Here is a 24,313-nt window from a genome sequence, read left to right as displayed (position 1 = left end):
CATGTGCGCGAGATGTTCAAATGTTTGTTCACTGCAACACTGGTTGAAACGGTTAAGAATAAACTACACTAAAAGTTCTCTATCAACAGAGGAGAGGTAAGTAAATTGTGGCATATCCATTCAATGGAATACCAAGGAGTAGTTAAAATGAATGAACTAGAGCTGCATGTATCAGATAAATTTCGAAACGCTACTGATTGAAGAAAGCCATCTGTAAAAGGATAAATATAGCACAGATACCATGTTATACATTGCTTACGGGCACATGTCTATATAGAGCACAGATGACGAAGCAGGAAAGAGAGCCACCTTGGGGCGCCTGGGTGGCTCAGTCATTAAGCGTCTGCCTTCGGCTCAGGGCGTGATCCTGAGGTCCTGGGATCAAGCCCGGCATCGGGCTCCTCTGCTGGGAGCCTGCTTCTTCCTCTCCCACTCCCCCTGCTTGTGTTCCCTCTCTTGCTGGCTGTCTCTCTCTCTGTCAAATAAATAAAATAAAATCTTAAAAAAAAAAAAAAGGAAAGAGAGCCACCAAATTCAAGGTAGTGTTTGCCTCTGGAAAAGTAAAAAGAGCAAAATTCAAGGTGGTGGTACAACAAGCGAAACTTCATTTTCTGTTTTAAACAAGGACCTTTCAAGAAAATCTGGTAAAAAGGATCTACTAAAGCTGGGTGGTGTCTACAACAGGGTATGATCTTCCATACTTCAAGTGCCTGACATATTTCAACAATTAACAGTAGCCAAATGCAAAGATCTCAGGAAAAGAACAATACTTCCCATCTTTTATTAAGCCAATTTTCTATGGTACCCATTAGATGTACAATTATAATTTACTCTAAACATCAAAACTGTTCGTTTTTCTATTTTAAATTGTTTTGGGGTAGTCAGGCCTGGGAAACTTTCTTAAATGGAATTTTATTTCCCCTAGCTGGGGCCTGATCCTGCTTATGACAGACACTGTTGAACCCCATGCCAGTGGCCCTTCTGCTATCAGAACCAATCTGTTCTGGTAACAGAAGGCCATATGCTTCAAAGGGTGTTCCCACCTAAGGAGAGGGATCTGGATTACTTCAATAATGCCATTCTCCAGGTCAGTAAGTGATTTAGAAATGGGCATTTAAAGTCTTCTAGTAAAAGACAAGTAGGTGAAGTCCACTGAGGGGCTTCTGGGAAAAAGGAACATCTTAGGGACAGAGAAATACACAATATCTTCCCTTCGGGCCTTTGGACGTTGTCATGCAAGTGGGCGATGTCTGGACATGCTGCCTCCATCTTGCTACACCATAAATGGTCAATCCTAAGGATAAAAACTCACATAAATTGGATGCGCAGAAAAACATGGCTTTCCATGACTCTTTAGTCTGGGTCCCTGATAATACCACGGAGCCGCTGAACTCTGACCAGTCACAGAACTGCCCTACCCGAGCTTCTTATGAAAGACGTTTTCCTTACTGGTTAAGACTTACTTAAATTAGGTTTTCTGCTCCTTGCAGTTGACTGCACATTGATACACAATGTTCTTTATCGAAACAAAACACAAAACTCCGAAGAATGTACAAATTCCAGTAAGTTCTTGATGACTATAAAGATCTTGTTCTTCTTGTCCAGACCGGAGGCAGGAATTCTGCAAACAACACAAATAGTTGTAGCTTGACCAGAACCACCCTAGTCTTGCTTCACACTTTCCCAGTCACTGGACAGTCTGGAAGAGAATGTGCCTATTTAGTTTTTAGCATTGTTTAGCCACATCGTGAAATGCAATGGGAGAGTCCCAATTTGCTTCTTTGCAAGTATTTCAAGGTGTTTACGCCATAACATTCCTTTCTTCGTGACTCTTCATATATGGCTCCTGAAAAATACTGTTTGAAGGTGTGTTCCATCTTGGCAGCAAGAGGGGCGGCCCCTGGGTAGGAAGAGGGTTTGTTTCTTTACTACGTGTGCCCCACACCTGGACCGACCCACAGTTCAGTGCTCTACACAGGGACTTACACAGTCGTAGAGCCAACCCCTAGAACTCTGGAGAAAGTTTTCATCTCAGCAATGGGCTTTTATTTATTTTTTTAAGATTTTATTTATTAGAGAGCGAGCGAGTGAGCATGAGAAGGGGGAGGGTCAGAGGGAAAAGCAGACTGCCTGCTGAGCGGGGAGACCCGGATGCAGGGCTGGATCCCAGACTCTGGCTCATGACCTGGGCTGAATGCAGCTGCCTAACTGACTGAGCCACACAGGTTCCCCGAGCATCAGGCTTCTGAAGTAAGAATGAAACAACTACAACAGCAGACAATAAAATGGATTTATTTAAAAAGAAGACTACAAAATTTGACATTGAGAAAGATAAAAAAAAAAAAGACACACAGGATTTAAATTGATAAATACAAAAGCGATTGGCTATAAACAATGTAAAAATACATTTCCCAGTCCCCAAACAGAACATAATTTAAGTACAGCAATTATAAAACTTTTCTACTGTATGTGCATTTCCCTTATAATTTTTAAGAATCATTCTAAACAGTTTATTTGTATAAAATATAACAAATTAAGTCTAACATGGCTGTTAATAAAAAATTATGTTAACTTTCAGTTTATTGAGTGTACCCTGTTTTGGACATAGAAGGGGTTTTGGTCCTAAGTTCTCCTTGAAAACTTTTTATTTTCCAATGGTCTTTTTCCTCTCATTTCGTTCTACAACAGGAGGCTAATCAGTCATGGGTCCCATAACAAACAGTATGAAGAAAAGTTCTAGAGTGACCAAAAATACTAGGGAATATATGATCTTTCTGAAAAGGGAAGGATTAAGTAGACAGCTATGTGGCCCACTTGTGTCCCAAGGAAACAAATGGGAGCCAAGCCTCAGAGCTGAAGCTCAGTGTCAACGGCTCCATGTGTGAGGCCAGCGGGGACTCGTCCATCAACCTCAACTAAGTCCATGCGTGCGGGCGAGGGGGGGCTGAGGTAGCCCAGACAGTTTGCTGTGTCTAGATGTTTTCAAATGACAGGGGTAGAGCTGGGTGGGAAATTCCAGAACCTGCCGACCAGAAGCGAGTTCTTTTTGCACCACTCTTTATTCTTGGAACCCAGACCCGGGCTATTTCTCCTCTCTTTGATGGTACGCCCAGTAAGGACAGCATCAGTGATCGGTTTCATCATCTCCCAGGGAGGCAGTGGGACTGCGCCACCCACACTACCTAGCACCCAAGCTCTGGTATGAAGGGATAAGGTCCTGAGTCAGTAAGACAGAGTGGAAGCTGTGTCTGGCCATAATGATGGATTCTGACCACGACATTTGCCACGTCAACAACACACAAATGAGGAATTTAAAAAGGACAGGGTCATTCAATTGTGTCCCTGGAAACATGATTCCACTCCTTCCGATAGAAAACCCAGCCCAGCTAGCCTAGGAGACCTCCACCAAAGTCCTGACGCATGGGCTCATTGCCTTAACACTGGAGTCCCGAGTCAAAAATCCAAGAGGAGGACAAGAGAGGTCTACTCTGTGAACCACTTGGTCAGAAAGGTCCTTTCTCGAGTGCCCTATCTCGCTGGTTCCAAGAAAGCCTGCCAGCAAGAGACAATTCTTCCAAATGATCAGAACTAGTTATGAAGTGTCTCTTGAGAATGGATGGACTACTCCCTTACACCATCATCGGTATTAATCTGGGCAGGATTTGCTAGATGTTCACTTTCTTAAGAACGGCTCCCCTGAAAAGAAGTCAGAGTAATGCCCAGTGTGGGAACAAGAACCCTAATGATCCTGCTACATATTTGATGCAATTAAAAGGGCCCCAAATTTTGGACCACCTAAAGACCACAGCCATCAGGCAAGAGTCAGTGCGAGAGGCTCACCTCTGTCGATGATGGAGCAGCGTATGGACCACGTGGATAAAGAGACAGGAAAGGGAGACTCTCAAAGAGATGAAAAATCAAAGGCTGGGGTTTTAAAAAGAGGGGAGGCTTCAAAGAGCACACTGCATGGGACCTGCAGAGCTGTATTAACTTCAGGAGAAATAACCGTATGCCAGTAAGGGGAAGGACCAATTTCTAACTCATAGTATGAACTTATCTCTTCAGACAGTGGTAAGTGGTTGATGCCTATTTTTATAATTACTTTCACTGTATTGTGCAAAAAGTGTGTCTTCTTTATCTTTGGTCCTTAGCCATGAGAGTTTCTTCCATTTTTCTATGTGTTATATATATATATATATATTTTTTTGCTTATCAACAACGACCAAAGTGCAGTATAAACATGGGGTTTCTGATGTTGTTGCTTTTACACATATAAAATACCAACACCTGCCATACGGTTTCTATTAGGCTATAAAAGGTCTCAAAGAGTTAATAATAATTATCCTAAAATGTTACAATATAATTTTAAGGCTGAGATACAGTAAAGCCTGGGTATTACATTTTTAAGGGAAAAAAACACCTAGGCCAATATTTTAAATAGTGATCTCTCAAATATACATTAAATTTGATCTCATCATCATCGAAAAAAAAAAAAAACCAAAAAACTTCTGGCTAAGCAAATTAATTTAAAAATAAAACAATTTCTAAGTGGATGAACTTAATCATGCTGGCTGTACAGCCTTAATTTGAAAGCTAGGCCTGGTAACAACAACAGAATAAATTATCATCAGTTGAGCTATGTGATTTAAAGAACAACTGTCCTCGCCTCCAAAACAAACATAGAATCATTTCATGTGACGGAAGTTTCAACTGTTATTTGAAAAAAATTTTTTAAACCCAAAAACTCTGGTCTAATTTGCGGTGACTGCCCCACAGGCCACTGTTAATAAAATGGCCTTCCTGCCCTCCCCCCCTTGCTCTCCAAAAGAAGTGGCTGAACAATTACACAAATTCTACATGACCTTCGGCCAGGGCTCAGGCACCACGCAGTCCATACCTTATGGAACACCCGGTCCCCAAAGTCCTTAAGCATTAAGGGGTTCTGTGAGGGCCCCTGCCCTCCTGGTAGCCTCTGGTTTCCTCATCTGGGGCTCCTGTTGTCTCTCCAAGAACTTAAACACAGCGTCAGACAGGAACATAATACTTGCTAGAAATCCAAACACCTGAGGAGAAGAAAGAACAAGGGTTATATAGGACAGATTTTGGAATATAATCTCACATTTCCTACTTGGCTGTGGGAGTGTTTTATACAAAGCAAGACGATTCATCAGTTTTATCTTATCCACACTCTTCCTTTTTTAAAAGATTTTATTTATTCGAGAGCGTGCAGAGAGAGTGCGCTTCAGAGAGAGCACGAGGCAGGGAGGGGCGGGGAAGGGAGAGAGCAGGAGCAGAGAGAGGGGTGGAGGAAGAGGGGGCAGCCCCCTGCTGAGCAGGGATTCCCAATGCAGACCTCCTCGGGATCATGACCTGAGCCAAAGGCAGACGCTTTACCCACTGAGCCACCCAAGAGCCCCTACCATATACACTTATTTTTAACCTTAGTAATAAAAGACTTTAAGGCCATCAAATAAATAAATGTTACAAAAAGAAATTCTAGAATAATGGCTATTAGTTGAAGTTTCACAAAACAGAGATGTCCTGTCTTAGGTGTGCATGTGTATATGTGGGGTGCCAATCTGTGAAATTACGGTTAATAGAGGAAAAACAAAATCCCATAAAATGAAACAAAATACAAGATTATTAGCAATGGTTAGACTGACCCACAGAGGAGGTAAGAGAAATATGTGAGTAGAAGCTAAGCATAGGTGAAAATGGCAAGAAGTAATCACTGTCCATTGACTGATCAACAGAAATTCAATTTTGAAGATACTTATTAGGTTAAATTACCTAAAAAATATTTTCTAGTTAACTGTCACACTGTAATGACACAGCAACATGACACCACTACCTACTTCCTCTTCCTTAAATCACTTCCTCATTGTACTCTTCTAACATATGATCAATCTCATTCTGAGAATTCTGTCAAGAGATCTTCACTAGCAAAACCCTTAAAGAAATGGGGGCCAAAGAACTGCTCTGTAAAAAGAGAAAATTGATACAGGTAATGGCTAAAGTCCCTTCCGCTTCTAACACTCCATCTCTCCATGATTTTTATTTTATTGTTTTTGTGTTTTTATTTATATTCAAGTTAGTTAACATACAGTGCAACATTAGTTTCAGGTGTACAATATGGTGATTCAGCAACTCCATACATCACCCTGTGCTCGTCACAGCAAGTCACTCCTTCATCCCCATCACCTATTTACCCTCCCTCCACCCACCTCCCCTCTGGTAACCAGCAGTTTGTTCTAGATTTTTTAACGATTTTATTCATTTGACACAGAAGACGGGGAGAGAGCAAGCACAAGAAGGGGGAGCAGCAGACGGAGCGAGAAGCAGACTCCCTGCTGAGCAAGGAGCCCAATGCTGGACTCAATTCCAGCACCCTGGGATCATGATCTGAGCCGAAGGGAGACGCTTAACCGACTGAGCCACCCAGGTACCCCTGTTCTAGATTTTTAACATTTTGTTGTTGTCTGCTCTAGTTTCTTGACCCTTCACACCCAACTCCTCTATCCTAAAGAATATGCATTCTGCCTCTTCTCACTGTAAAGCAAACTCAACTTCAAATTCATTAATTCACCCAAACAGCCCCAACACATCCAACCTACATTTAATTATCAATCCCACATCTCCAAACCCAAGTCTCTTCTCCCCTCTGGAGTTTTCATTTTGGCTGACGGCATCTATCCCCTTATTTGCCTGGCAGACATATTACATGCTTTAAGGACAGACCAGACTTCACTGTGTCTGTGAAGCCAGCCCTGACCCCCTCGAGAGCTTCAGTCCACGCAGGGCCCTCTATGCCGTATTATCCGGACAAATGATCTTCCAGATCTTTTGCTTACATACTTGACAATTTCTTTCTTTTTTTTTTTAATGGATTCCCTCGCTCATTTAAGTTTGTAAATTTTTTCATAATTTAAATAGTTCCAAAAGGTAATTTCCAGCATGTTATAAATACGGAATTTTAAACTACCACTACCTCTTAAATATATCCAATGCAATCTACATACTGTACTAATCTAATACGTCACCTAATTGTAACTCACAAATAAGCTCTGTTTTAATAGCTGGGAATTTCATGCCATGTACTCTTTCCCCCTTCAACTCAACTTTCCTCAACTCTATTTCACTTCCTCCAAGGATTTTATTTTATTTTTTTAAAGATTTATTTATTTATTTTAGAGAGAGAGCGAGCAAGCAAGCTAGGGGAGGAGCAGAGGGAAAGGGAGAAAATCTCAAGCAGACTCTCTGCTGAGCGCGGAGGCCAGGATAAGGGCTCAATCTCACAACCCTGAGATCATGACTTGGGCCAACCAAGAGTCAGCCGCTCATTCGACTGAGCCAACCAGGTGCCCTCCTCCAAGGATTTTATAGTAATACATTTTAGTACCGCAAAACATTTTACTGATCACCCTTATCATACTCCCCGGCAATAAAAATATGTATATAAACTGAAATTAACCATAAGGGTCTATTAAAACTTTGATTTTTCTCTTCGTGTGCCCACTGGTTCATGTGCCCATGCAGAAGTATTATTTGTTGCTTGAATGAGTCACGGTTCAGCATTAATTTAATTTCCGTTTTATTTTACGTGTTTTACATCTGTGCTAATAGACTGCGCTCATGTGAACAGGCAGATAGAACCATGCAAGTCTCTGAACTCCCTTTGCGTTGTTCTGTAATTAAAAGTAGTTTTAATGATCTATTAGCTGACAAGTCAATTAATATAACTTCAGCTTTGTCACGAACCAAGGATTAACTGGAACCGAACTGACTTGCAAGAGGATTTGTTACTCAGTTATCAAGTTATTCACGTTCACAACACTGGTACCCATTCAGGTGCGTGATCCTTGATTTGTAATTCTGAAATCCAAAAAGCTACAAAAATAAAGATTTCATAATTTACTGGGCTCAAAAGTGGCACGAGGTAAAACTACTTACAGTCTTTATCCTTTTTACTGTGAGTATTCATGCTTCAGAAACATCAACATGTTGGATTACCGGGTGCTGCCCCAGGCCCTCTGAAGGGTCATATAATGTGCGCAGTACTACCTTTCCAAAAACCAGAGTATTCTGAATTCTAAAGACAAAAAAAATCTGCCCCCCCCCAAGAATTTCAGATAAAGACAATTACTTATCTATCTCTTTTATTATAAAGGCTGAACCACTGGATCATTTCTCCTGTGTATTCTCTACACCTAGAACGGCACCTAGCATGCAGGTGTATTTTTGCTGGACTGAAAGGAGAAAAGTATAGGATAATAGTCAATTCTACCACTTCCATTAGCAGTGACATGTTCATATGTGGAGTAAATGGGTTTTTATTCTAAGGACAGGTTCTAGGTTCCTAAGGCTATCATATTTATTTGCTCTTAGGTGCTCCATTCAAAATGATACTAAAAAATAAATTACAAGACAAACTACTCTCCCACACTGTATCACCTGTCAAGTACTTTCCAAATTCCGTATTTCTAAGGAAACAAAACTAATAAGCAAGGATTCGAAGTACAAGGTACTCACAGTTGCAGCGATCTCAGCTTTGGTCCTGTCATGTGTGGAAACGAAAATGATGGATGCCAACAAAAACACACCTCCTGTTCCCAAAGTAATATAAAAATCCTGTAACACGTGCATAAAGAACACAGTTAGGTTGACAGAAACGAATGCTTTTGTTTTTTACTTTTAAAAAACGTCAGTGACACAGTTTTTTCTTCACACAGCCCAAACCTACATACTTCACCTTCCAACTTTCCCTTAAGTCTGGCGTTCACTAACCCCCCGTAAAGAAACACTATTCACACTTTACATAGGCGTATTTAGAGTACGTTACAAGATAATCTTTTAATAAGCACAGTTCCCCAAAAGGTCGTGTGCGTGCGCGCGTGTCTTTTTCTTGAGGACATATTTAAATTATCAAAGCCAAAGGTTTATGAAATCCCATCTTATTTCAGCAAAAAAAACCCCAAAACCAGAAACAAAAAAATTTTCTTCCCTTTCAAAGTAGAGACAGCCCCTGACTTATAATTTTTAACTTCAAATGGTGCGAAAATGTTACACGTTCAAGAGAAACTGTACTTCAGACTATGAATTTGGACACTGTCTCAGGCCAGCGCCGTGTGGGACGATCCCCCATCGAGATGCTGTGCAGTGGCAGGAGCTCCTGGCTACCCACCAGTCACAAGGGTAAATGACAGGTACGCTGACAACCCTTCTGCAGCCACATGGCCATTTTGTTGGTCACTTTCAGTATGGTATCCAATTACACAAGTCAACACTTTACTATCAAATGGCCTTTGCGGTAGATGACTTTGCCCAACTGCAGGCTAATATAAGTGTTCTGAGCACACTGAAGTTCGGCTAGGCTAAGCTATGATGTCCGGGAGGCGAAGTGTATTAGATGCACTTTTGACTCAGGATGTTTTCAACTTATGACGGGTTTATTGGGATGTAACCCCATTGTAAGTCGAGGAGGATCTGTATTCTATGCTAGGATAGCGTCTCTGAGGGTACTTCAGCGCTTTGAAAGCACTCTGGAAAGGAGAGAATCAGAAGAACCACCCATCATTAACTACATAAAATTATGCCAATAGTATGTTTTCTAGACACTTAAGCTTTCTGCAATAACATAATGCTTTCAGTTGTTCCAAGTAACCCAAAATGAGCTTGTATGATGAGCTTATCTACTCTATGGAAGCTTCCATGTCTCCTCATAATGCAGTTCATGACATGAAGTTCTCCCTGGGTTTCCAAGGGCTCTCTCAGGCACAATTTTGTAAGGCTCCTCTCAGATGCCAACTGAAACCAGTGCTTGACATGCACACCTGACTCAGAGGAGAAACTGGTAAAATTATGGCCACCCCAAAGGGTTTTAAGTCTGATACTTCTGGAGTTTTCTGATGGGCAATCTCCACCAAACCTATTATCAGTAACCCATCCAATATAGAATTCCTATACTGACATTGTACACTTAACATTTATAAAGAAATTAAGAGATTTTTCTCTTTGCTTCTAAAAGAGGTGGTTTTTCTGCAATACTCTATTTTTCCTATTCCTTTGAATACGATCTCAAATCTACGACATACAAATAAAACTCCATTTACTGCTATCTGGAGTACATTCAAGGAGGTATTAAACAAGACAACCATTTTGAGACAGAATAACGTGGTGTTCAATAAACATGGATTCTAGAACCAGACTGAGTTCAAATCCCAGTTATGCTACTTCTTGGCTCTATGACTTTGAATTTGTTACGTAGCACCTGTGTGCCTTAGTTTCTTCATCTGCAAAATGGGAGTAATAACAGTATCTTCGTCACAGGTGATTCTAAAGATTAGAGTTAATTGGTAGAAAGTGCTTAGATCAGTGCCAGGCACACAGTAAATGTCCCATAAGTGTGGGCTGTTGTTACTCTTGACAGAATCTGAGCCACAACAGCTTGAAATAGAAAAGATTCCCCCTTCAGAAAGCTCACCCTCCCCACCGCCCAGACACTACCACCACCACCCTCTCAAAACATTTTCTGTAAAACAGAAAACTTCTCTGACATTAAAAAGTATTTAAGTACATTAATAAGTTGAGATTAAAAGTGATTTTTAAACCTTTTAAACAAACATGAAATCCTTATAATGTTGGGTGGAAAGTAGAGCATATAGGACTATGACTCTTAATCACCTATGAACAGATAAAAAAGACCCAGAAGAGATATAGTAAAATATTTACAAAAGCTGTTTTAGGATGGAATGACTGATTTATTCCCCTCTTCAACATTTTAAGATCAGTACTTACTCTAAAATAACTTTTTTTAAAATAACTTTAAAATGCTCCTTTGATGTAATAAATGTTTTACATTGTTTAGTTTAGTCAGACCATTAAACTGGAAAATATTGTAATATTGTTTCTTGTCAAAAAGATCAATGTTCTTAAACACTACAGATGCCACACTGAAATAAAAACTAAACATTTCTGAAGATATTTTTATGGACAGTGATACTGTTTTGCCATTGAGAGATAAGAAATGAAAATATAATTTCAATCTTTAATGTTTATAAATTTATACGCTGGAACTACAAATCAATCAGCTCAAATATACTAGTAAACTTTTCACTTATCCAAAAACCTTACCGCATACCTCTTTGTAAGAAGGAAGAACTGACAAAGATTACAAATATAATTATCAAAGATTCTAAGGTATTCTCTGCATCCTCTTAATATGCATTCCATACAATAAATGGGTTCTGCTATTGTCATCATTACAGGGAGACCCCTGAGGTGATGACATTTGCCATGAGAGCATCAAAAGTTGCTAGGGCGCTGGTTCTAGCAGGGGGAGGCCAGAGAATGGAATAGAGTGTTGAGGGCTTTCCTGGGTTCCAGTCTCAGTTTATTTTTACCCTAGCTGTGTAACTTTGGACAAGGTATGTACTCTGAACCTAAATTTCCTCACCAGAAAAATGGAGCATTACAGTGTGAGGATTCTAAACCACAGCACGTAAAGCGTCTGGCGCAAGTGCGCGGACAGCCGCTATCATCAGGAAGGGTAACGGGGCCGTCACCTACCGGCCACACCACGAGCTGCACCTATGTGCTCTTCCAAGGCTTGGTGGATGTGATTCAGATCCGACCTGTTTTTCGAAGTTATTTTTTTAACTGTTGTGGTATCAACTTTGTTTTTTAATTTTTAAACCTAAAACAACTCTGTTAAATTAGGTAATGGATTCTTAGAGCACAAGATTTAAAAGGTATCAAAAGATATACAGGAAAAAAGTAAACCTCTTAGGTGTATATTAATATATGACCCAATGCTTATTTCTCATTAATTTAAAAAATTAACAGAATCTTACTGCTTTGTACTGATCTTGTTATCCTTTGTTCTTAATAGTTAAAAATTCACCCTAATTTGTAAATGCTTTCATATGTCAACCCTGACATGTATAATTTTTCACAAACCACTACTGTTAGCTCCAAAACTACTGAAGAAGGAAAGTGCTCGATTCTTTCTTAAGTGCAGTAAGCATGTGAATCATCTCATGTGTCATCTCACAAATCCACACTATACTCAAATAAAAACACGCACCAGCAGACTGTCATTAGAAAGTTATGCATCACTGATTCTGTGAAAATAAAATTCTCGTGTGCGCTTTCATTAAAAGGGAAATTCATTAAAAGGGACATTGTTCAAACAAATCCAGCAAGTGCTTTAATTCACTCACTGATAACTTCTTTCATAATAAAAAAAAATCAAAACAAAACAGGCAGCATTATGTGGTGCTTTATTTGAAAAGCTCCAGAAACGCATTGCATTAGTTCATCACTGTCTAGCGTCTCGCATGCTGCCTGGCACAGAGCAGGGACGCAATGGACAACAGTGGAACCCATGCGTGGCGCTCTGAAATGCGAGAAATCAGAAGTGACAAAAATCCTAGTCTTTAAAAAATACCTAGTGTGAATGAGATTAAACCACCAATAACTGTAAACCCCTGACGGCGTCTGTCCCTCCCTTTCTGATTTCACTTTTCCCCTCTCCCACCCCGCCTGGCAGGGACAACGGAGTTTCTCAGGGGCAGAGCTGGACCCATGGAGAGTGTCTTCTCCTGTTACTGAGTTTTAAAAGCCTCACTCGTCTGAATAATAAAACTACATAAGCTTCCAAAAGAGCCATGTTCTTCGTAAAGGGATTCTATTTTTTCTCAGGCTTACCGACTGCTTGACTTTGGTAGTATCGACGTGGTCATAAACCGGAGTGCAGTACACGACCAGGATGAGGAGACTCAGAAGAAAGGCACTGCAGCTTACGAATTCGAAGAAGTAGAGCCCTCCACACAGTGTACACTGTGACACGACCTCCTCGCAGATAAAGGCCAGCAGGGACAGCAGCTACAAAGGAAACAACACTGTTTACGCAAGTGTTTTCCAGAGAAACCTACAGCATTCAGAAAACTCATCGGTTCACTCAACTTTCTGTGAAGTGGAGACTGTGGCAAATAAGATTACTGATCGGACCTGGTCTGCACAGAACTTCACACTCTGGTGGGCTTGAAGGGAATCCGAGCACACAAATAATTCACTACCAAGTGCTAAACGCTAGACCTGGAGGAAATACAGGGTGTTGCTGTAAAAGCACACAGGAGGGGCCCTCCACTTGGGGGTCAGAAAGCCTTCCTGAAGCAAAGCGGAGACCTGATGGACAGGGGGTCAGTTTTGGGGGTGAAGGACAGGGAAAGAAGCTCCAGGCAGAGAAGCAGTACACAGAAGGACCTGGAGGCGAGCGCGCCTGGCACCCACCCGCCCCAAGGCACCCATAGATCCCCCCCCCCCCCCCGCTGAACCCAGAAAGCCAGTTCAGTCAACATGGTTCAAGCATCCAGTGTGAAGGAAGGGGATGGCAGCACAGAAATGATAAGACAAGACTCTAGAGGTAAGCAGAGGCTAGATCTAAATGTCCTCTTTTACTAGTTTTAAAAAAATCTGGATTCTAAGGGTTTTAAAGCAAAGGGGCGGCTTATGCTTTCAGTGGTTCTCGCTGGCTACAGCACGGAGACGGGGCTGGGGGAAGGGCCAGTCTTGGGGCGGATGTCCAGTTGGGAAGCTGATGCAAGAAACCAGGGGAAGACAGTGAGCTGGGCGGTGGTAACGGAGAACAGTCCTGAAATCACTGTGAGAGGCAGCAGAAGCCCTTATCAGGACGCATACAAATAGAGTAGGAAACAAGATAACAGACGTGAATGCTATTTTAACTTAAAGCAAAAAGGCATGTTTATTCACTGATCTTTTGAAATAGGGTTTCTCTCTGGGTTTCAGCCTACTGACTGGAATTCCACGTCATATTTTCTGCATTCATCACTCTTATCATCGATAATTACCACCTGCAGACTAATGTTTAGTGGAAGCGGAGCAAGACCTTGGACACCTGAGAAGCAGAGTGCAGAATCCTTGTGGATTTGGACTAGTTTTACTAGCCCTTTCCGGTTACCTCACTCTCACTTAATTCCGCAGCAAATACTTTAGTAATTTATTTTTCGGACTTTCCAAAGCATTCAACTTAGTTTTCACAAAAACAATTACTTTCCCCACTCAATTTTGGTCTGTGTAATATTTAATTAAATGTTTGACCATAAAAAATATAATTGGCAGTAGTGGGAATAACCCAAGTCAACTGAAGGCAGAGGCAAGAATGCTCAAGACAGGTGTGTGTCACAATGGAGTGCACCGAATGGACAATGGTAAAGTCCGGTGAATTCGGCAACTCAATTAAATGCAAGTGGAATTTAACAGCACTCCCACTGTTGAATATAAGATATTAATATACTGGGGCCTCACTGCAGAAAAAAAGAGTCGGGGTTTTTGGTCTTTTTTTTTTTTAAGAGGCAAGGATGCTGGGAAGAGAATACATTCTGTTGTAAAGGTGCTGTGTATGAGGGGTTTGTGAAAGAGTTAAGGGAGGTGTCTAGGAGGCACAAGGATATACAGGTCTGCAGCTCAGGGGAGAGGCCTAGGGCGGAGATGAAGATGTGGGCATCAGCCAGTGTGATCACCCAGAAGAAAGCCAGCTTTATGCAGAACTCGGAGCAAACCCAAGATTTAAAGGATGTGCAGAGAGGGTGACACCAGCAAAGGACAATCAGGAGCAGCAGTCCAAAGAGGTACTAGACCAAGGAAAAAGTACTTCTACCAAGAGAAAGTAAGCACGGGTAACGAATGCTACTTAGAGGTCGGGTAAGAACAACACTGAGACACTGCCATCAGACTAAGCTACAAGAAGGCTGCTGGTGACATCAGCAAGCCCACTGCAGTGTAGTCAACCACGGAGGCTGAGATTACAGTACTGTATGATGGGCAGTGAGGGGGAGACAAAGCAGTGGGATAGAGCCAGCAGAGTCAAGAGGCAGAGTGTGAAAAGAGTGGCCAGACAGGGCAGTAGTGGATGAGGTCAAAGGGAAGGGAATTTCAATATGAGAGAAAACTGAGCATGATTAAATACGTAGCCAGAAACCAGTAAGATGGGTGGGTCTAAAGACGAGGAAGAAAAGAGGCTCTCTATAGATAGGATTCAGGGCCCAGGTTTGGGGCTAACTCTTCTCTAGAAATAGGAAGGAAGAGAAAGAAGAGAGGTTCACTTGGACAGTTTGTGTGGGTTTTGTGAAGGCCAAGGGAGTTTCCTTCAAGCATGAAGACCATCAAAATAACTGGTGACCTAAATCAAAGCCTATCAGGAAATGCCATTTTGCCCCTTAGACCAGCAGAAGCAACCAGATATATTAATGGCAACAAGAGTGCTACCAAAATCAGCAGATATATTGCATATTATAAAAATGTTATCCTACAAAATATTTTCATTTTTAAAAAAGATTTTATTGATTTATTTAGAGAGTGAGAAAGAAAAGCATGAGTGGGGGGAGGGGCAGAGGAAGAGACAGACCCTCAAGCAGACTCCCCGATGAGCTTGGAGCCCGACTCGGGGCTCAATCCCACAACCCTGACTGAGATCATGACCTGAGCTGAAACTCAGGAGTCGGAACACTTAACCGACTGAGCCACCCAGGCTACAAAATATTTTCATCAAACAGAAGTTAATGGTACACCACTCTGGAAAACTGAGCAGTTTCTTAAGAACTAAACATACGACTGCTGTATGACCCAGCAACCGCATTCCCACATTCTGCATAGGACCAGGCAAAATGAAAACATGTCTGTGCAAAAACCGATACATGAATGTATGACAGTTTTAGTCACCATAGCTCTGGAAACTGGACACCATGCAGATGTCCTTCTTTGTAAAGCAAACTGTGGTAAATTCATACCATGGAATGCTGCTTAGCAATAAAAAGGAACAAACTTCACATCTGCAACAACTTAGATGAATCTCCAAATTATGCAGTGAAGAAATCCAAAACTCAAAGGTTACATACTACATGATTCCATTTATTTATGTTTTTAAAGATTTATTTATTAATTTTAGAGGGGGTAGGGGCAGAGAGAGAGGGAGAGAGAATCCCAAACATTCTCTGCGCTGAGAGTGGAGCCCCACTCAGGGCTCGATCTCATGACCTGGGCTGAAACCAAGAGTCAGCGGCTTAACTGACTGCTCCACCCGGGCGCCCCCATGATTCCGTTTATACAGTATTCTTCAAATCACAAACTACAAAGCTGGAGAACTAATTAGTGGTGGCCAGGGGAGAGGAGAAAGGTGTGGCTGTAAAGGGGTGGCATGAGGCAACCCTGTGGTGATTAGGACAGTTCTAGAACAGTTGTGGTAGTGACTCTAGGAAACTACACAGGTCACACACACAGACACACGAACACAAACTGAGGGGACCTCGCTGTATGTTTTGTTTCGCAAGTTCCTGCAAATCTATAATTATTTCAAAATAAAAAGTTTAAAAAAATGGTCAAACTTAAATTGGTAGGAAGGTTTCTAAGGGATTTCCCCCCCTAACTGGCAATACAAAATTTCATATATCCCTACAACTGAAAAGAAACTATATAAGGATGCAAACAGAGCCTATTGTTATGATCTCCTACAAGTTAGTAAGACATAAACTAGTCCAGCATATCCCAAACAACCGCCTTCAGACAGATGTTAGCTTAGGTAAACTGTTCCCAATTATTACAGCACAGGATACAAGGTGACACACCAAGACAAATCCCAGAAAAGTCACTGTGTAAAGGGACTTCCTTAGTCTCCTGTAATTATAATTACAGGGTGAGTTTTTACATGCCTACAGTATAATGAAATACTAAATGTCTACTATTCCATTTGCTTTATTCTTGCCTCTGTATTAAATCTTATCCAACTTTTAGGAGTTTCTCCATGGCAAATCCACCTCAGGTATATGGAAGTCAATTAACTATGAGAAGGTATCAGCCTAGAACTCTGACTGGGGTCTGAGACTAGCCAATCTTGAGCCATTCTTATTACAATGATTAGGCTATCAGGAACGCTCATCTGTGTAAGCCACAGGACAATAAAATCTTTTCCGTAGAGATACAGACTGCTTGTCTACTCTCAGTAAGAAAAGGGCCGGATCCAGCTCAGCCAGCAGCAGTCAGGGTCTTCCTCACCAGTCCTGTTCCAAACTTATTAACAGGAGTCATTCTTACTGACCTTAAGGCCTCAGAGCAGTAGGAAGAGGCCGGTTCTGCCTGGACATCCTGAGAGAGGAAAAGGGTATGATATCAAGTTTGGACGTTTACTAGTTCCTATTCTCAGTAAAAGGCCAAAAAATCAGCATTACAAACTATATTCAGTATGAGGTTTTCTCCTGACTCCCCATCTGTCTGATGCTCCAAACCTTCCCACATAATCTCCCACAGCACTCTACAGTATCTTTACGTTGAACACCTGAAAGTAATACATGTCAATTATACCTCAATTACAAAAACTTTTTTAAGAAGTGCATTTGAGGATTATGTATCCAACACTGTAATATGTATAGGAAGATGTAATGACAGAGCAACAAGGTCAATGTACAAGAAACAATACACCTCATAACTGACCATCCATTATATGTAGATTCAGGAAATCTCAGGAAAACACTCAGATCCACCTGGACTAATAGTAGCTAGAGAAGGATAAGTGGAAGAGCAAGACTCAAAGCAGGGCCAAGAGATACACAGGATCTCTGGATAGGCAGAGAATATTCCAGGTGGAAGATAAAAAAGAACAGATTCATGAAAGCAAGAATTTACATGGTAAACCCCACAGGGATAATACGGCAACTGACCTGAGTGGGGAGTGATGATGAAAATGTTTAAGGAGCTGGGTGTGGTTATGTGGTGATCAGGCCAGGGAGCACAGACTTTCGGATGAAAGGAACAGGGATTACCTGCCTGGTTTAGCTGGTTAGAAGACAGGAGGAACAGAGGACTGGGTGGGGCTTGAAACAGTATCACAATTCAGGAGTAGGAGGGAAAAGAGCAACCCACACCTGATAAACAAGTCACAGGGGGTCTAACGCCTCTTAGGAAAACTCCTTAATAAGCAAGTGAACATACTCCAAATCATTAATTTAAAACAGTGATGGGGGTGGTGGTGGTGGTGAAACATGGCTGATTTTAATCATATATCCTAATTTATATATATTTTTTGGTAAACAAACACTTCTTGTATTAAAAAAGAAAAAAATTTAAGTGTGAAAGTCAAGGGAAGGATTAATTTCAAGAAATGGGTAGTCACCAGCATTAAATACCAAAGTGGTTAAGGATAAGAAAAGAGGTAAGGTCACTGGATAAGGAAATCATGATGAATGTTAAAAATAAGTTGAGGGGCGCCTGGGTAGCACAGTCGTTAAGAGTCTGCCTTCGGCTCAGGGTGTGACGGGATCGAGTCCCGCATCGGGCTCCTCCGCTGGGAGCCTGCTTCTTCCTCTCCTGCTCCCCCTGCTTGTGTTCCCTCTCTCACTGGCTGTCTCTCTGTCACATAAATAAATAAAAAAAATCTTAAAAAAAAAAAATAAGTTGAAAGACTCAATTATTATTTCCTGGTAAATAGTTTCCTCTCATACCATGAAGACCTCACATTAAATGCTGCTTACTGACTACTAAGTTAAGAACCTAACAGTACACCCAGTGTGACTACTTTTAATGACATAAAATTTCACCCAAATAGAACTATGGGAATTGTCAAGCTTTTGGAGCTGGGAGGTCCTTGGAGGGCATAGTCTCCCACCCTTGTGTCTTCGGGTAGTGGAATGAATCTCTGATAGGCCAGGACCCACACTGGCCAGGCACAGCCCAAAACCCAGGTTTCCACTCTGTGCTTCTCCCCCCGCCCTTAACATTGTTTATTAAGCTCATTTTACAACTGTGTATGTTTGTGTGGGTTTTCCCTTAACACTGGATTTTTGAAGTTACAATCAGAGTTTTGTGCATTTCCCCTTTTGCCGTTTAATTTTACATTAAAACCAATGTGCGAGGGTCAACACATTTGGGAAATCTTAAGTGACTAAAACGTGGCTTACTCACAGTTCTGGTGATTTAAACATTCAGATAGTGACTACCCTGTGTCTCTCTTCATTTCAGTTTCACTACCCCTTCTGAAACATCAGTCTTCCTTAAAATTAACAGTCATTATATTAAACACAAAGTCTCCATCATTGGTCTTTAACAGTTTACTACTAAAACATTTCTTATAAAAAGAACTTTTTAATGTTTGCCATTCATTATATTATAAGGCCCCAGCTACAAAATTATATTAATTTGTGAATTAATGAACTTGCTACTAAAACCTGTAGTCCTATGTAAGGTCCAAGTAAACAAATCTGTCAGCCTGAAGTTAGGCTAGGCCTCCCTTGCCTTAGGCAAATATTTACTCTCACAAAGGTTCAAAGATATAATTTGCTGACCTTATGGATCTTCCTCAAGGTTAAAAATAGAGCATTTCAATTTAGTACAGATCAATTTTCACATTGAAAAAATGAAGAGAGCACCAATGTAAGAGAAATTGCTTCTAAGGGATTTGTTTCTTGGCACTTACAGAGTAACATTATTTTATAATTTGATAAATTTAAATCACTGCTGAATTCTAAATCAAACTGCTTGCCTGAAGAGTCATTATAATCACAGTACTGTGAGGCCATCAGGACATTCAACTGGTACCATAAACACAATGTCAGCTTGTTGCAGAGAGAATATTACACATATTCAGATCATTGCACCAGGTTACTAGCAAGGAATTAAGTTGCCCAATGTCAATTTTCCCCTGAAAACAAAAACAAACTCTCTCAAAAATAACAACAAAAACGTCACACAAACACAAATTTGTGTGTGTATATGTGTGTGTGTGTGTGTATGCATAAAGACCAATCTAAGGATAAAATAAACTGATAAAGAAATAAACTGCATAAATTTAGGACCACAGTGACTCCTTACATTGCACTGCCAACTGAGTATTTCTCCTTAAGCTCTGAAGGGCAGATGGTAGTTAAGGGATGCTAAGGTTCTGGACAAGCCTCCGACAAAATTAAGGTTTTATGTGAATGGTACCAGACACAGCTACATAATTCCAAGAATACGTAACTCAAGAGCTAGGTATGCTCCTTGATCTCTAACCACTCCTTTATCTGTAACCTCTCCTGTTTGTAGGCTCCACTCTCTACCTGTTTGGTGTTCAGCTCTGCACCAGCACACCCCCATGGAACCTCAGAGATTTGTAAAAATCTTAAATAGTGAAAAGACCCTCGGAGGAAATCCAGTTCAATCTCTTTGGAGTCTAAGAATTTCCTAAGTATACAGAGTCTGATTTTTAAGTTTTAGAGTAAGGTTCCTTTCTCTTTTGGGGTTTTGAGACTTTCATAAGATTTGTGGGTAGAATAACATACCCAAATGCAGAAATGCACCACATTTTGGAGAAAATGTCACGGGGCTTGCACGTCCCTTGTTAAAGTACCTCCTCTTCTGACTGTAGGTTTCTACATTACAGCTGTTCCCTTATTGGAGCTCTGCAAAACTACTTAATTAAAAAAAATAAGTTATCTAAAGTAAACCTAAAGGCAGAATATGACTTAAGGCAAAGACTTTGCCTGTTGCCCCAGGCTGGATGACAGCCTTAATTTATTGCATTATAACTTCCTTGGGAGTTTTTGGGTAACTCCTGTAATATACACTACTGTGAAAAGATAGAGGCCCTCACTCAAATAAACAAAGCAGGAACTAAAAGATAACAATCAAAATGGAAAGCAATAATGAAATATTTTTAAAAATCTCTATTAAAGAAAGCATTCTTATAACATTACAAGTTCCCCATAAGTAAATAAACGCATACCTTTTACTGTACTTCGCTTTACTGCATTTCACAGATACTTACATTCTTCAGATTGAAGGTTTGGGCAACACTGAGTCAAGCCAGTCTATTGGTACCGTTTTTCTAACGGCATTTGCTCACTTCATGTCTCTGTGTCACATTTCAGTAATTCTTGCAATATTTCAAACATTTTCATTATTATATTTGCTATGGTGATGTGATCAGTGATTACAATTCGCTGAAAGCTCAGAAAATGGATGGAATTTTTTTTGCAATAAAGTATTTTAAATTAAGGAGCGCCTGGGGGGCTCAGTCTGTTGAGCATTCGACTCTTGGTTTCAGCTCAGGTCATAATCTCAGGGTCCACAGTCTGTTTGTCCCTCTCCCTCTGCTCCTCCCCCTGGTCATGCTCTCTCTCAAATAAATAAATAAAACTTTATTTAAAAATTAAAAAAATATATTTCAAATTAAGGTAGCACATTTTTTTTAGACGTAATGCTATTGAACAGTTGACAAATTACTGTATAGTGCAAACATAACTTCTTTATGCACTGGAAAACCGAAACATTCATTAGACTCGCTTTATTGCGATATTTGCTTTATCGTGACAGTCTGGAACTCAACCTGCAGTACCTCTGAGATAAGCCTGTAAATGGATTTCAAGAAGAGACATTAGTTTTTATTCTTTCCCTCTTTCTCCTTATGATGGAGAACAAGCAGAAACAGTCTACCAATCCTTGCAAGGCAAATTCATCTCCCCCTCTTCTCCACATCCAAGTAAAGTCTACTACCAAAATTTCTGGTTGTATGTCTATTCCAAGGGCATGGAACTACAGTTTATTAAACTATACAAATAAGGTAATGAGAAATTTTACTTCAGCTTTGCCATTTCTGATTAGAAAGGAAAAACAGACAACTGAAAATGAGATTTAACACCAATATCGATGATGTCTGTAGAGCAGCAAGAATACTTCAGATATAAATACTGGTCTTTTCTGTTCTAAAGAGTTCTACTATGTGTGTAGAAACATTTTAGCTCCACAGCACAGCAACACCACTGACATCTTAAAGTCCTGTTAGAACTGACGAGAAGAACAGGAAGAAGCATCTCTGGGTAGAAGGAAGACATGATACAAAGGAACAATGGCAGGAGGGAGCCCCTGATGCCTGTTAAACAACTGAAAGGCGGCCTGCGTAGAACTACCTAAAACGTGGCTGGAGAGAGAGAGAGAGTGCCAGACCCTCTTGGATTCCGTAGGCCACACTGTCACCTGCCTCCACGTGATTTCCAAACTATTCCCAGATGTGATCATTTTGACAACCAGAAAGTGGTGCCAGTTTTCTGACAGCTATTTTTCTATTTAATAAAAGTAGGTCATCTGAGTTCTAAGAATGTAAGTTCTGGTTATCAGAGTTCCAAGAATTTAAGTTCTTCCCAAGGAAACCAACTGGCTATTTTTACTTGAGATGACTAAACGAAAAAAACAAAAAAACAAGCGAAACCAACTTAGGAACGTTCTAGGCAGTCTGATTTTTCGTCTGGCAGAAAATGTTCATCATTGCTTACAACAGAACATAGGATGTCAGTAAGTATGCAATTGGAATTAAAATTCAAAAACGTTTTGATATTTTCACTAGGAGGTTTAAGGTACCTTTACTGCCTAAAGTAAACGAAAACTCAGTGAAATTCAGAGAGGGGTAAACCATGCCCTACTTTCGCTACCTGCACGCAAATACGAGCTGTCCTTTTCACTCTGTTACTTCGTACACACATATTGCTCATCCAGAAGTAATTCTTTTCCCGTCAATATAAAACACTTGGGAGACAATTTCTTGGATACACCCATCTCAATGCCATGCATGGAAACGGAAGACTTTGTCCAACAAATTAAACTGCCCCCCACGGGCCCGTAACAGGAAAACCACAACAACCGGAGAAAGATAAACAAAAAGCACTTGGGAGTCTAAACACAGGCACTTTGGGCGATAATGCAGAGTAACAGCTGGGAGAGGAGACGATGGTCGTAACAGAAGATGGAGTGAAAGAAGTCTAAGCGGCTGACCTGGGTTTCCGACGCATTTCCTGGACCCGCGCAACACCCTCGGGGGCCCTAGGTCGTCACCGGGGACCCAGCGGAGGTGAGACTGGGGTGCAGAGGCCGCCGAGCGGCGGGAGGTAACGCCCCCCTTTCCCGGCGAGAGAGAAGGAACTGGGGGTGTGGAAACCGCCGCTTCCTGAACAAGCAGGTCGAGAAGCAGCAGCCGCTCGGCAGCCTCCCAAGCCCGCAGGCCGGCGGCCCCGGGGGCCAGACCCCCTGTCCCCGGGCCCGGCTCGGCCACCTCGGCCGCGGACTTACCAGCTGCAAGACTTTGAGCGCCAGCCGACGCGACGGAAGCCGCCTCAGAGAGAAGTAGGCGGCGAAGCCGCTCCGGGCGCCCCTGACTGGCCTCGGGTCCTCCTCCGTAGTGGGGCCGTACACCGCTCCATTCTCCATCGCCCAGGAACGCGGTGGCCGCAGAGGTGGCGCCGCGGACTTCACCGACTCCAGAAGGACCACCAGCAAGGCCGTCACTTCCTGGGTCTCCGCCCACGCTTCCGCCCCGCCCCGCCTCCGCTCTAGCTCCTCCCCCCGCTCCCCGCCCCCGCGCCTTATCCCCTCATCAACCTTACTAAAGGTCTGGGGAGAAAATTTCGCGCAAAGAGAACAGCATGTCCTAAGGACCGAGGAAGGGAGGAGAGGAGAGGAAGTAGGAGATGTAGGCAAAGACCACAAAACGTAGGGGACTTGCAGAGCAAGGAAAGAAATTAGGTTTCATTTTGAGTGCAGTGCGTTGTCTGAAAGGACTTTCAGGATTGCTCCCTCCTGCATCTCTCCGGATTCCTTTTAGTCTTACTTGTCGAAACCATTTAGTTTACTTGTCTCTTCCTTGTGCACCAACTCCCGCAGTCATATATGTTAATTTTGTGTGAACTTAAGGAAACTCATATTTTTATATTTTATTTTAGCAACTGAAGTTGATTAGGTTGCAGGTCAGGCACACATACTTTCTCAGCGCTGTAACGTAGGTACTACATTACTTTCATTTTACAGATGAGCAAACTTAGGCCAAGAGGAGGAACATATCCAAGGTCAAACAGCTAGGGGTAGCTGGAATGCAGGCCTACAAAATCTGACTCACAAGCTTGTTGCTAACATGAACCCAGCAAACCTCAGCCTCTAACCCGTCTCTCCATCAGAGCCTCAAAACCCATGGAGGAGGGGAGGAGCCACTGCTGCCACCTACTTCCATATTTAATTTACTCTTCTCTGCGGCCCCAAATCTCCCTTTCTTCCTCCGGTAACAGAACAAAAGCTCCTATTCAAATAAATAGAGACAAGTAGATACTACTCTGCGGGGGCTGTCTATACAGCCAGCCCAAACTACCCTTTTGTCTTTGGTTAAATGCGTTCTAAATGTCCTGCCAAGCAGCCACCAACCCTGTTCAATAAAACGAGGCCACTGTGTTTTCATCAGCGCTACAAGGACTCACTGCCCTGTTATTCTTCAAGTTGCCATCATCCCAAA

At 41.7% G+C, this 24,313-nt stretch overlaps 1 protein-coding gene across 2 annotated transcripts; it reads right to left on the bottom strand.

The window, feature by feature from the left end:
* Positions 1-750: 750 nt before the first annotated feature.
* CMTM6 (CKLF like MARVEL transmembrane domain containing 6) lies at positions 751-23,328 on the bottom strand. Of its 2 annotated transcripts, XM_045776123.2 has the most exons (5): positions 23,104-23,328; positions 12,706-12,882; positions 8,530-8,628; positions 4,898-5,063; positions 751-1,621 (listed from the first exon to the last, which is right to left on the bottom strand). In XM_045776123.2, exons 1-4 carry the CDS (start codon positions 23,239-23,241, stop codon positions 4,926-4,928), a joined length of 552 nt encoding a protein of 183 aa, XP_045632079.2. In that variant the 5' UTR covers positions 23,242-23,328; the 3' UTR covers positions 751-1,621; positions 4,898-4,925. The 2 variants fall into 2 exon arrangements, with proteins under 2 accessions (XP_045632079.2, XP_045632078.2); XM_045776122.2 differs by lacking the exon at positions 751-1,621 and having other exon boundaries at positions 2,277-5,063.
* Between the last annotated feature and the right edge of the window lie 985 nt (positions 23,329-24,313).

This window comes from Ursus americanus, chromosome 20 (genome assembly GCF_024610735.1).
Source record: "Ursus americanus isolate L20-20 chromosome 20, mUrsAme1.1.p, whole genome shotgun sequence".
Taxonomy (NCBI): Eukaryota; Metazoa; Chordata; class Mammalia; order Carnivora; family Ursidae; genus Ursus; species Ursus americanus.
This window is presented reverse-complemented; position numbering and strand designations above follow the sequence as displayed.

Coding starts and splice junctions, on each gene's coding strand:
- CMTM6 (XM_045776123.2), bottom strand. CDS start 23,241: ATGGAGAATGGAGCGGTGTACGGCCCCACTACGGAGGAGGACCCGAGG. Junction 12,883..23,103: donor CGCTCAAAGTCTTGCAGCTG/GTAAGTCCGCGG, acceptor TTTCCTTTGTAG/CTGCTGTCCCTGCTGGCCTT. Junction 8,629..12,705: donor CTACCAAAGTCAAGCAGTCG/GTAAGCCTGAGA, acceptor CACGTGTTACAG/GATTTTTATATTACTTTGGG.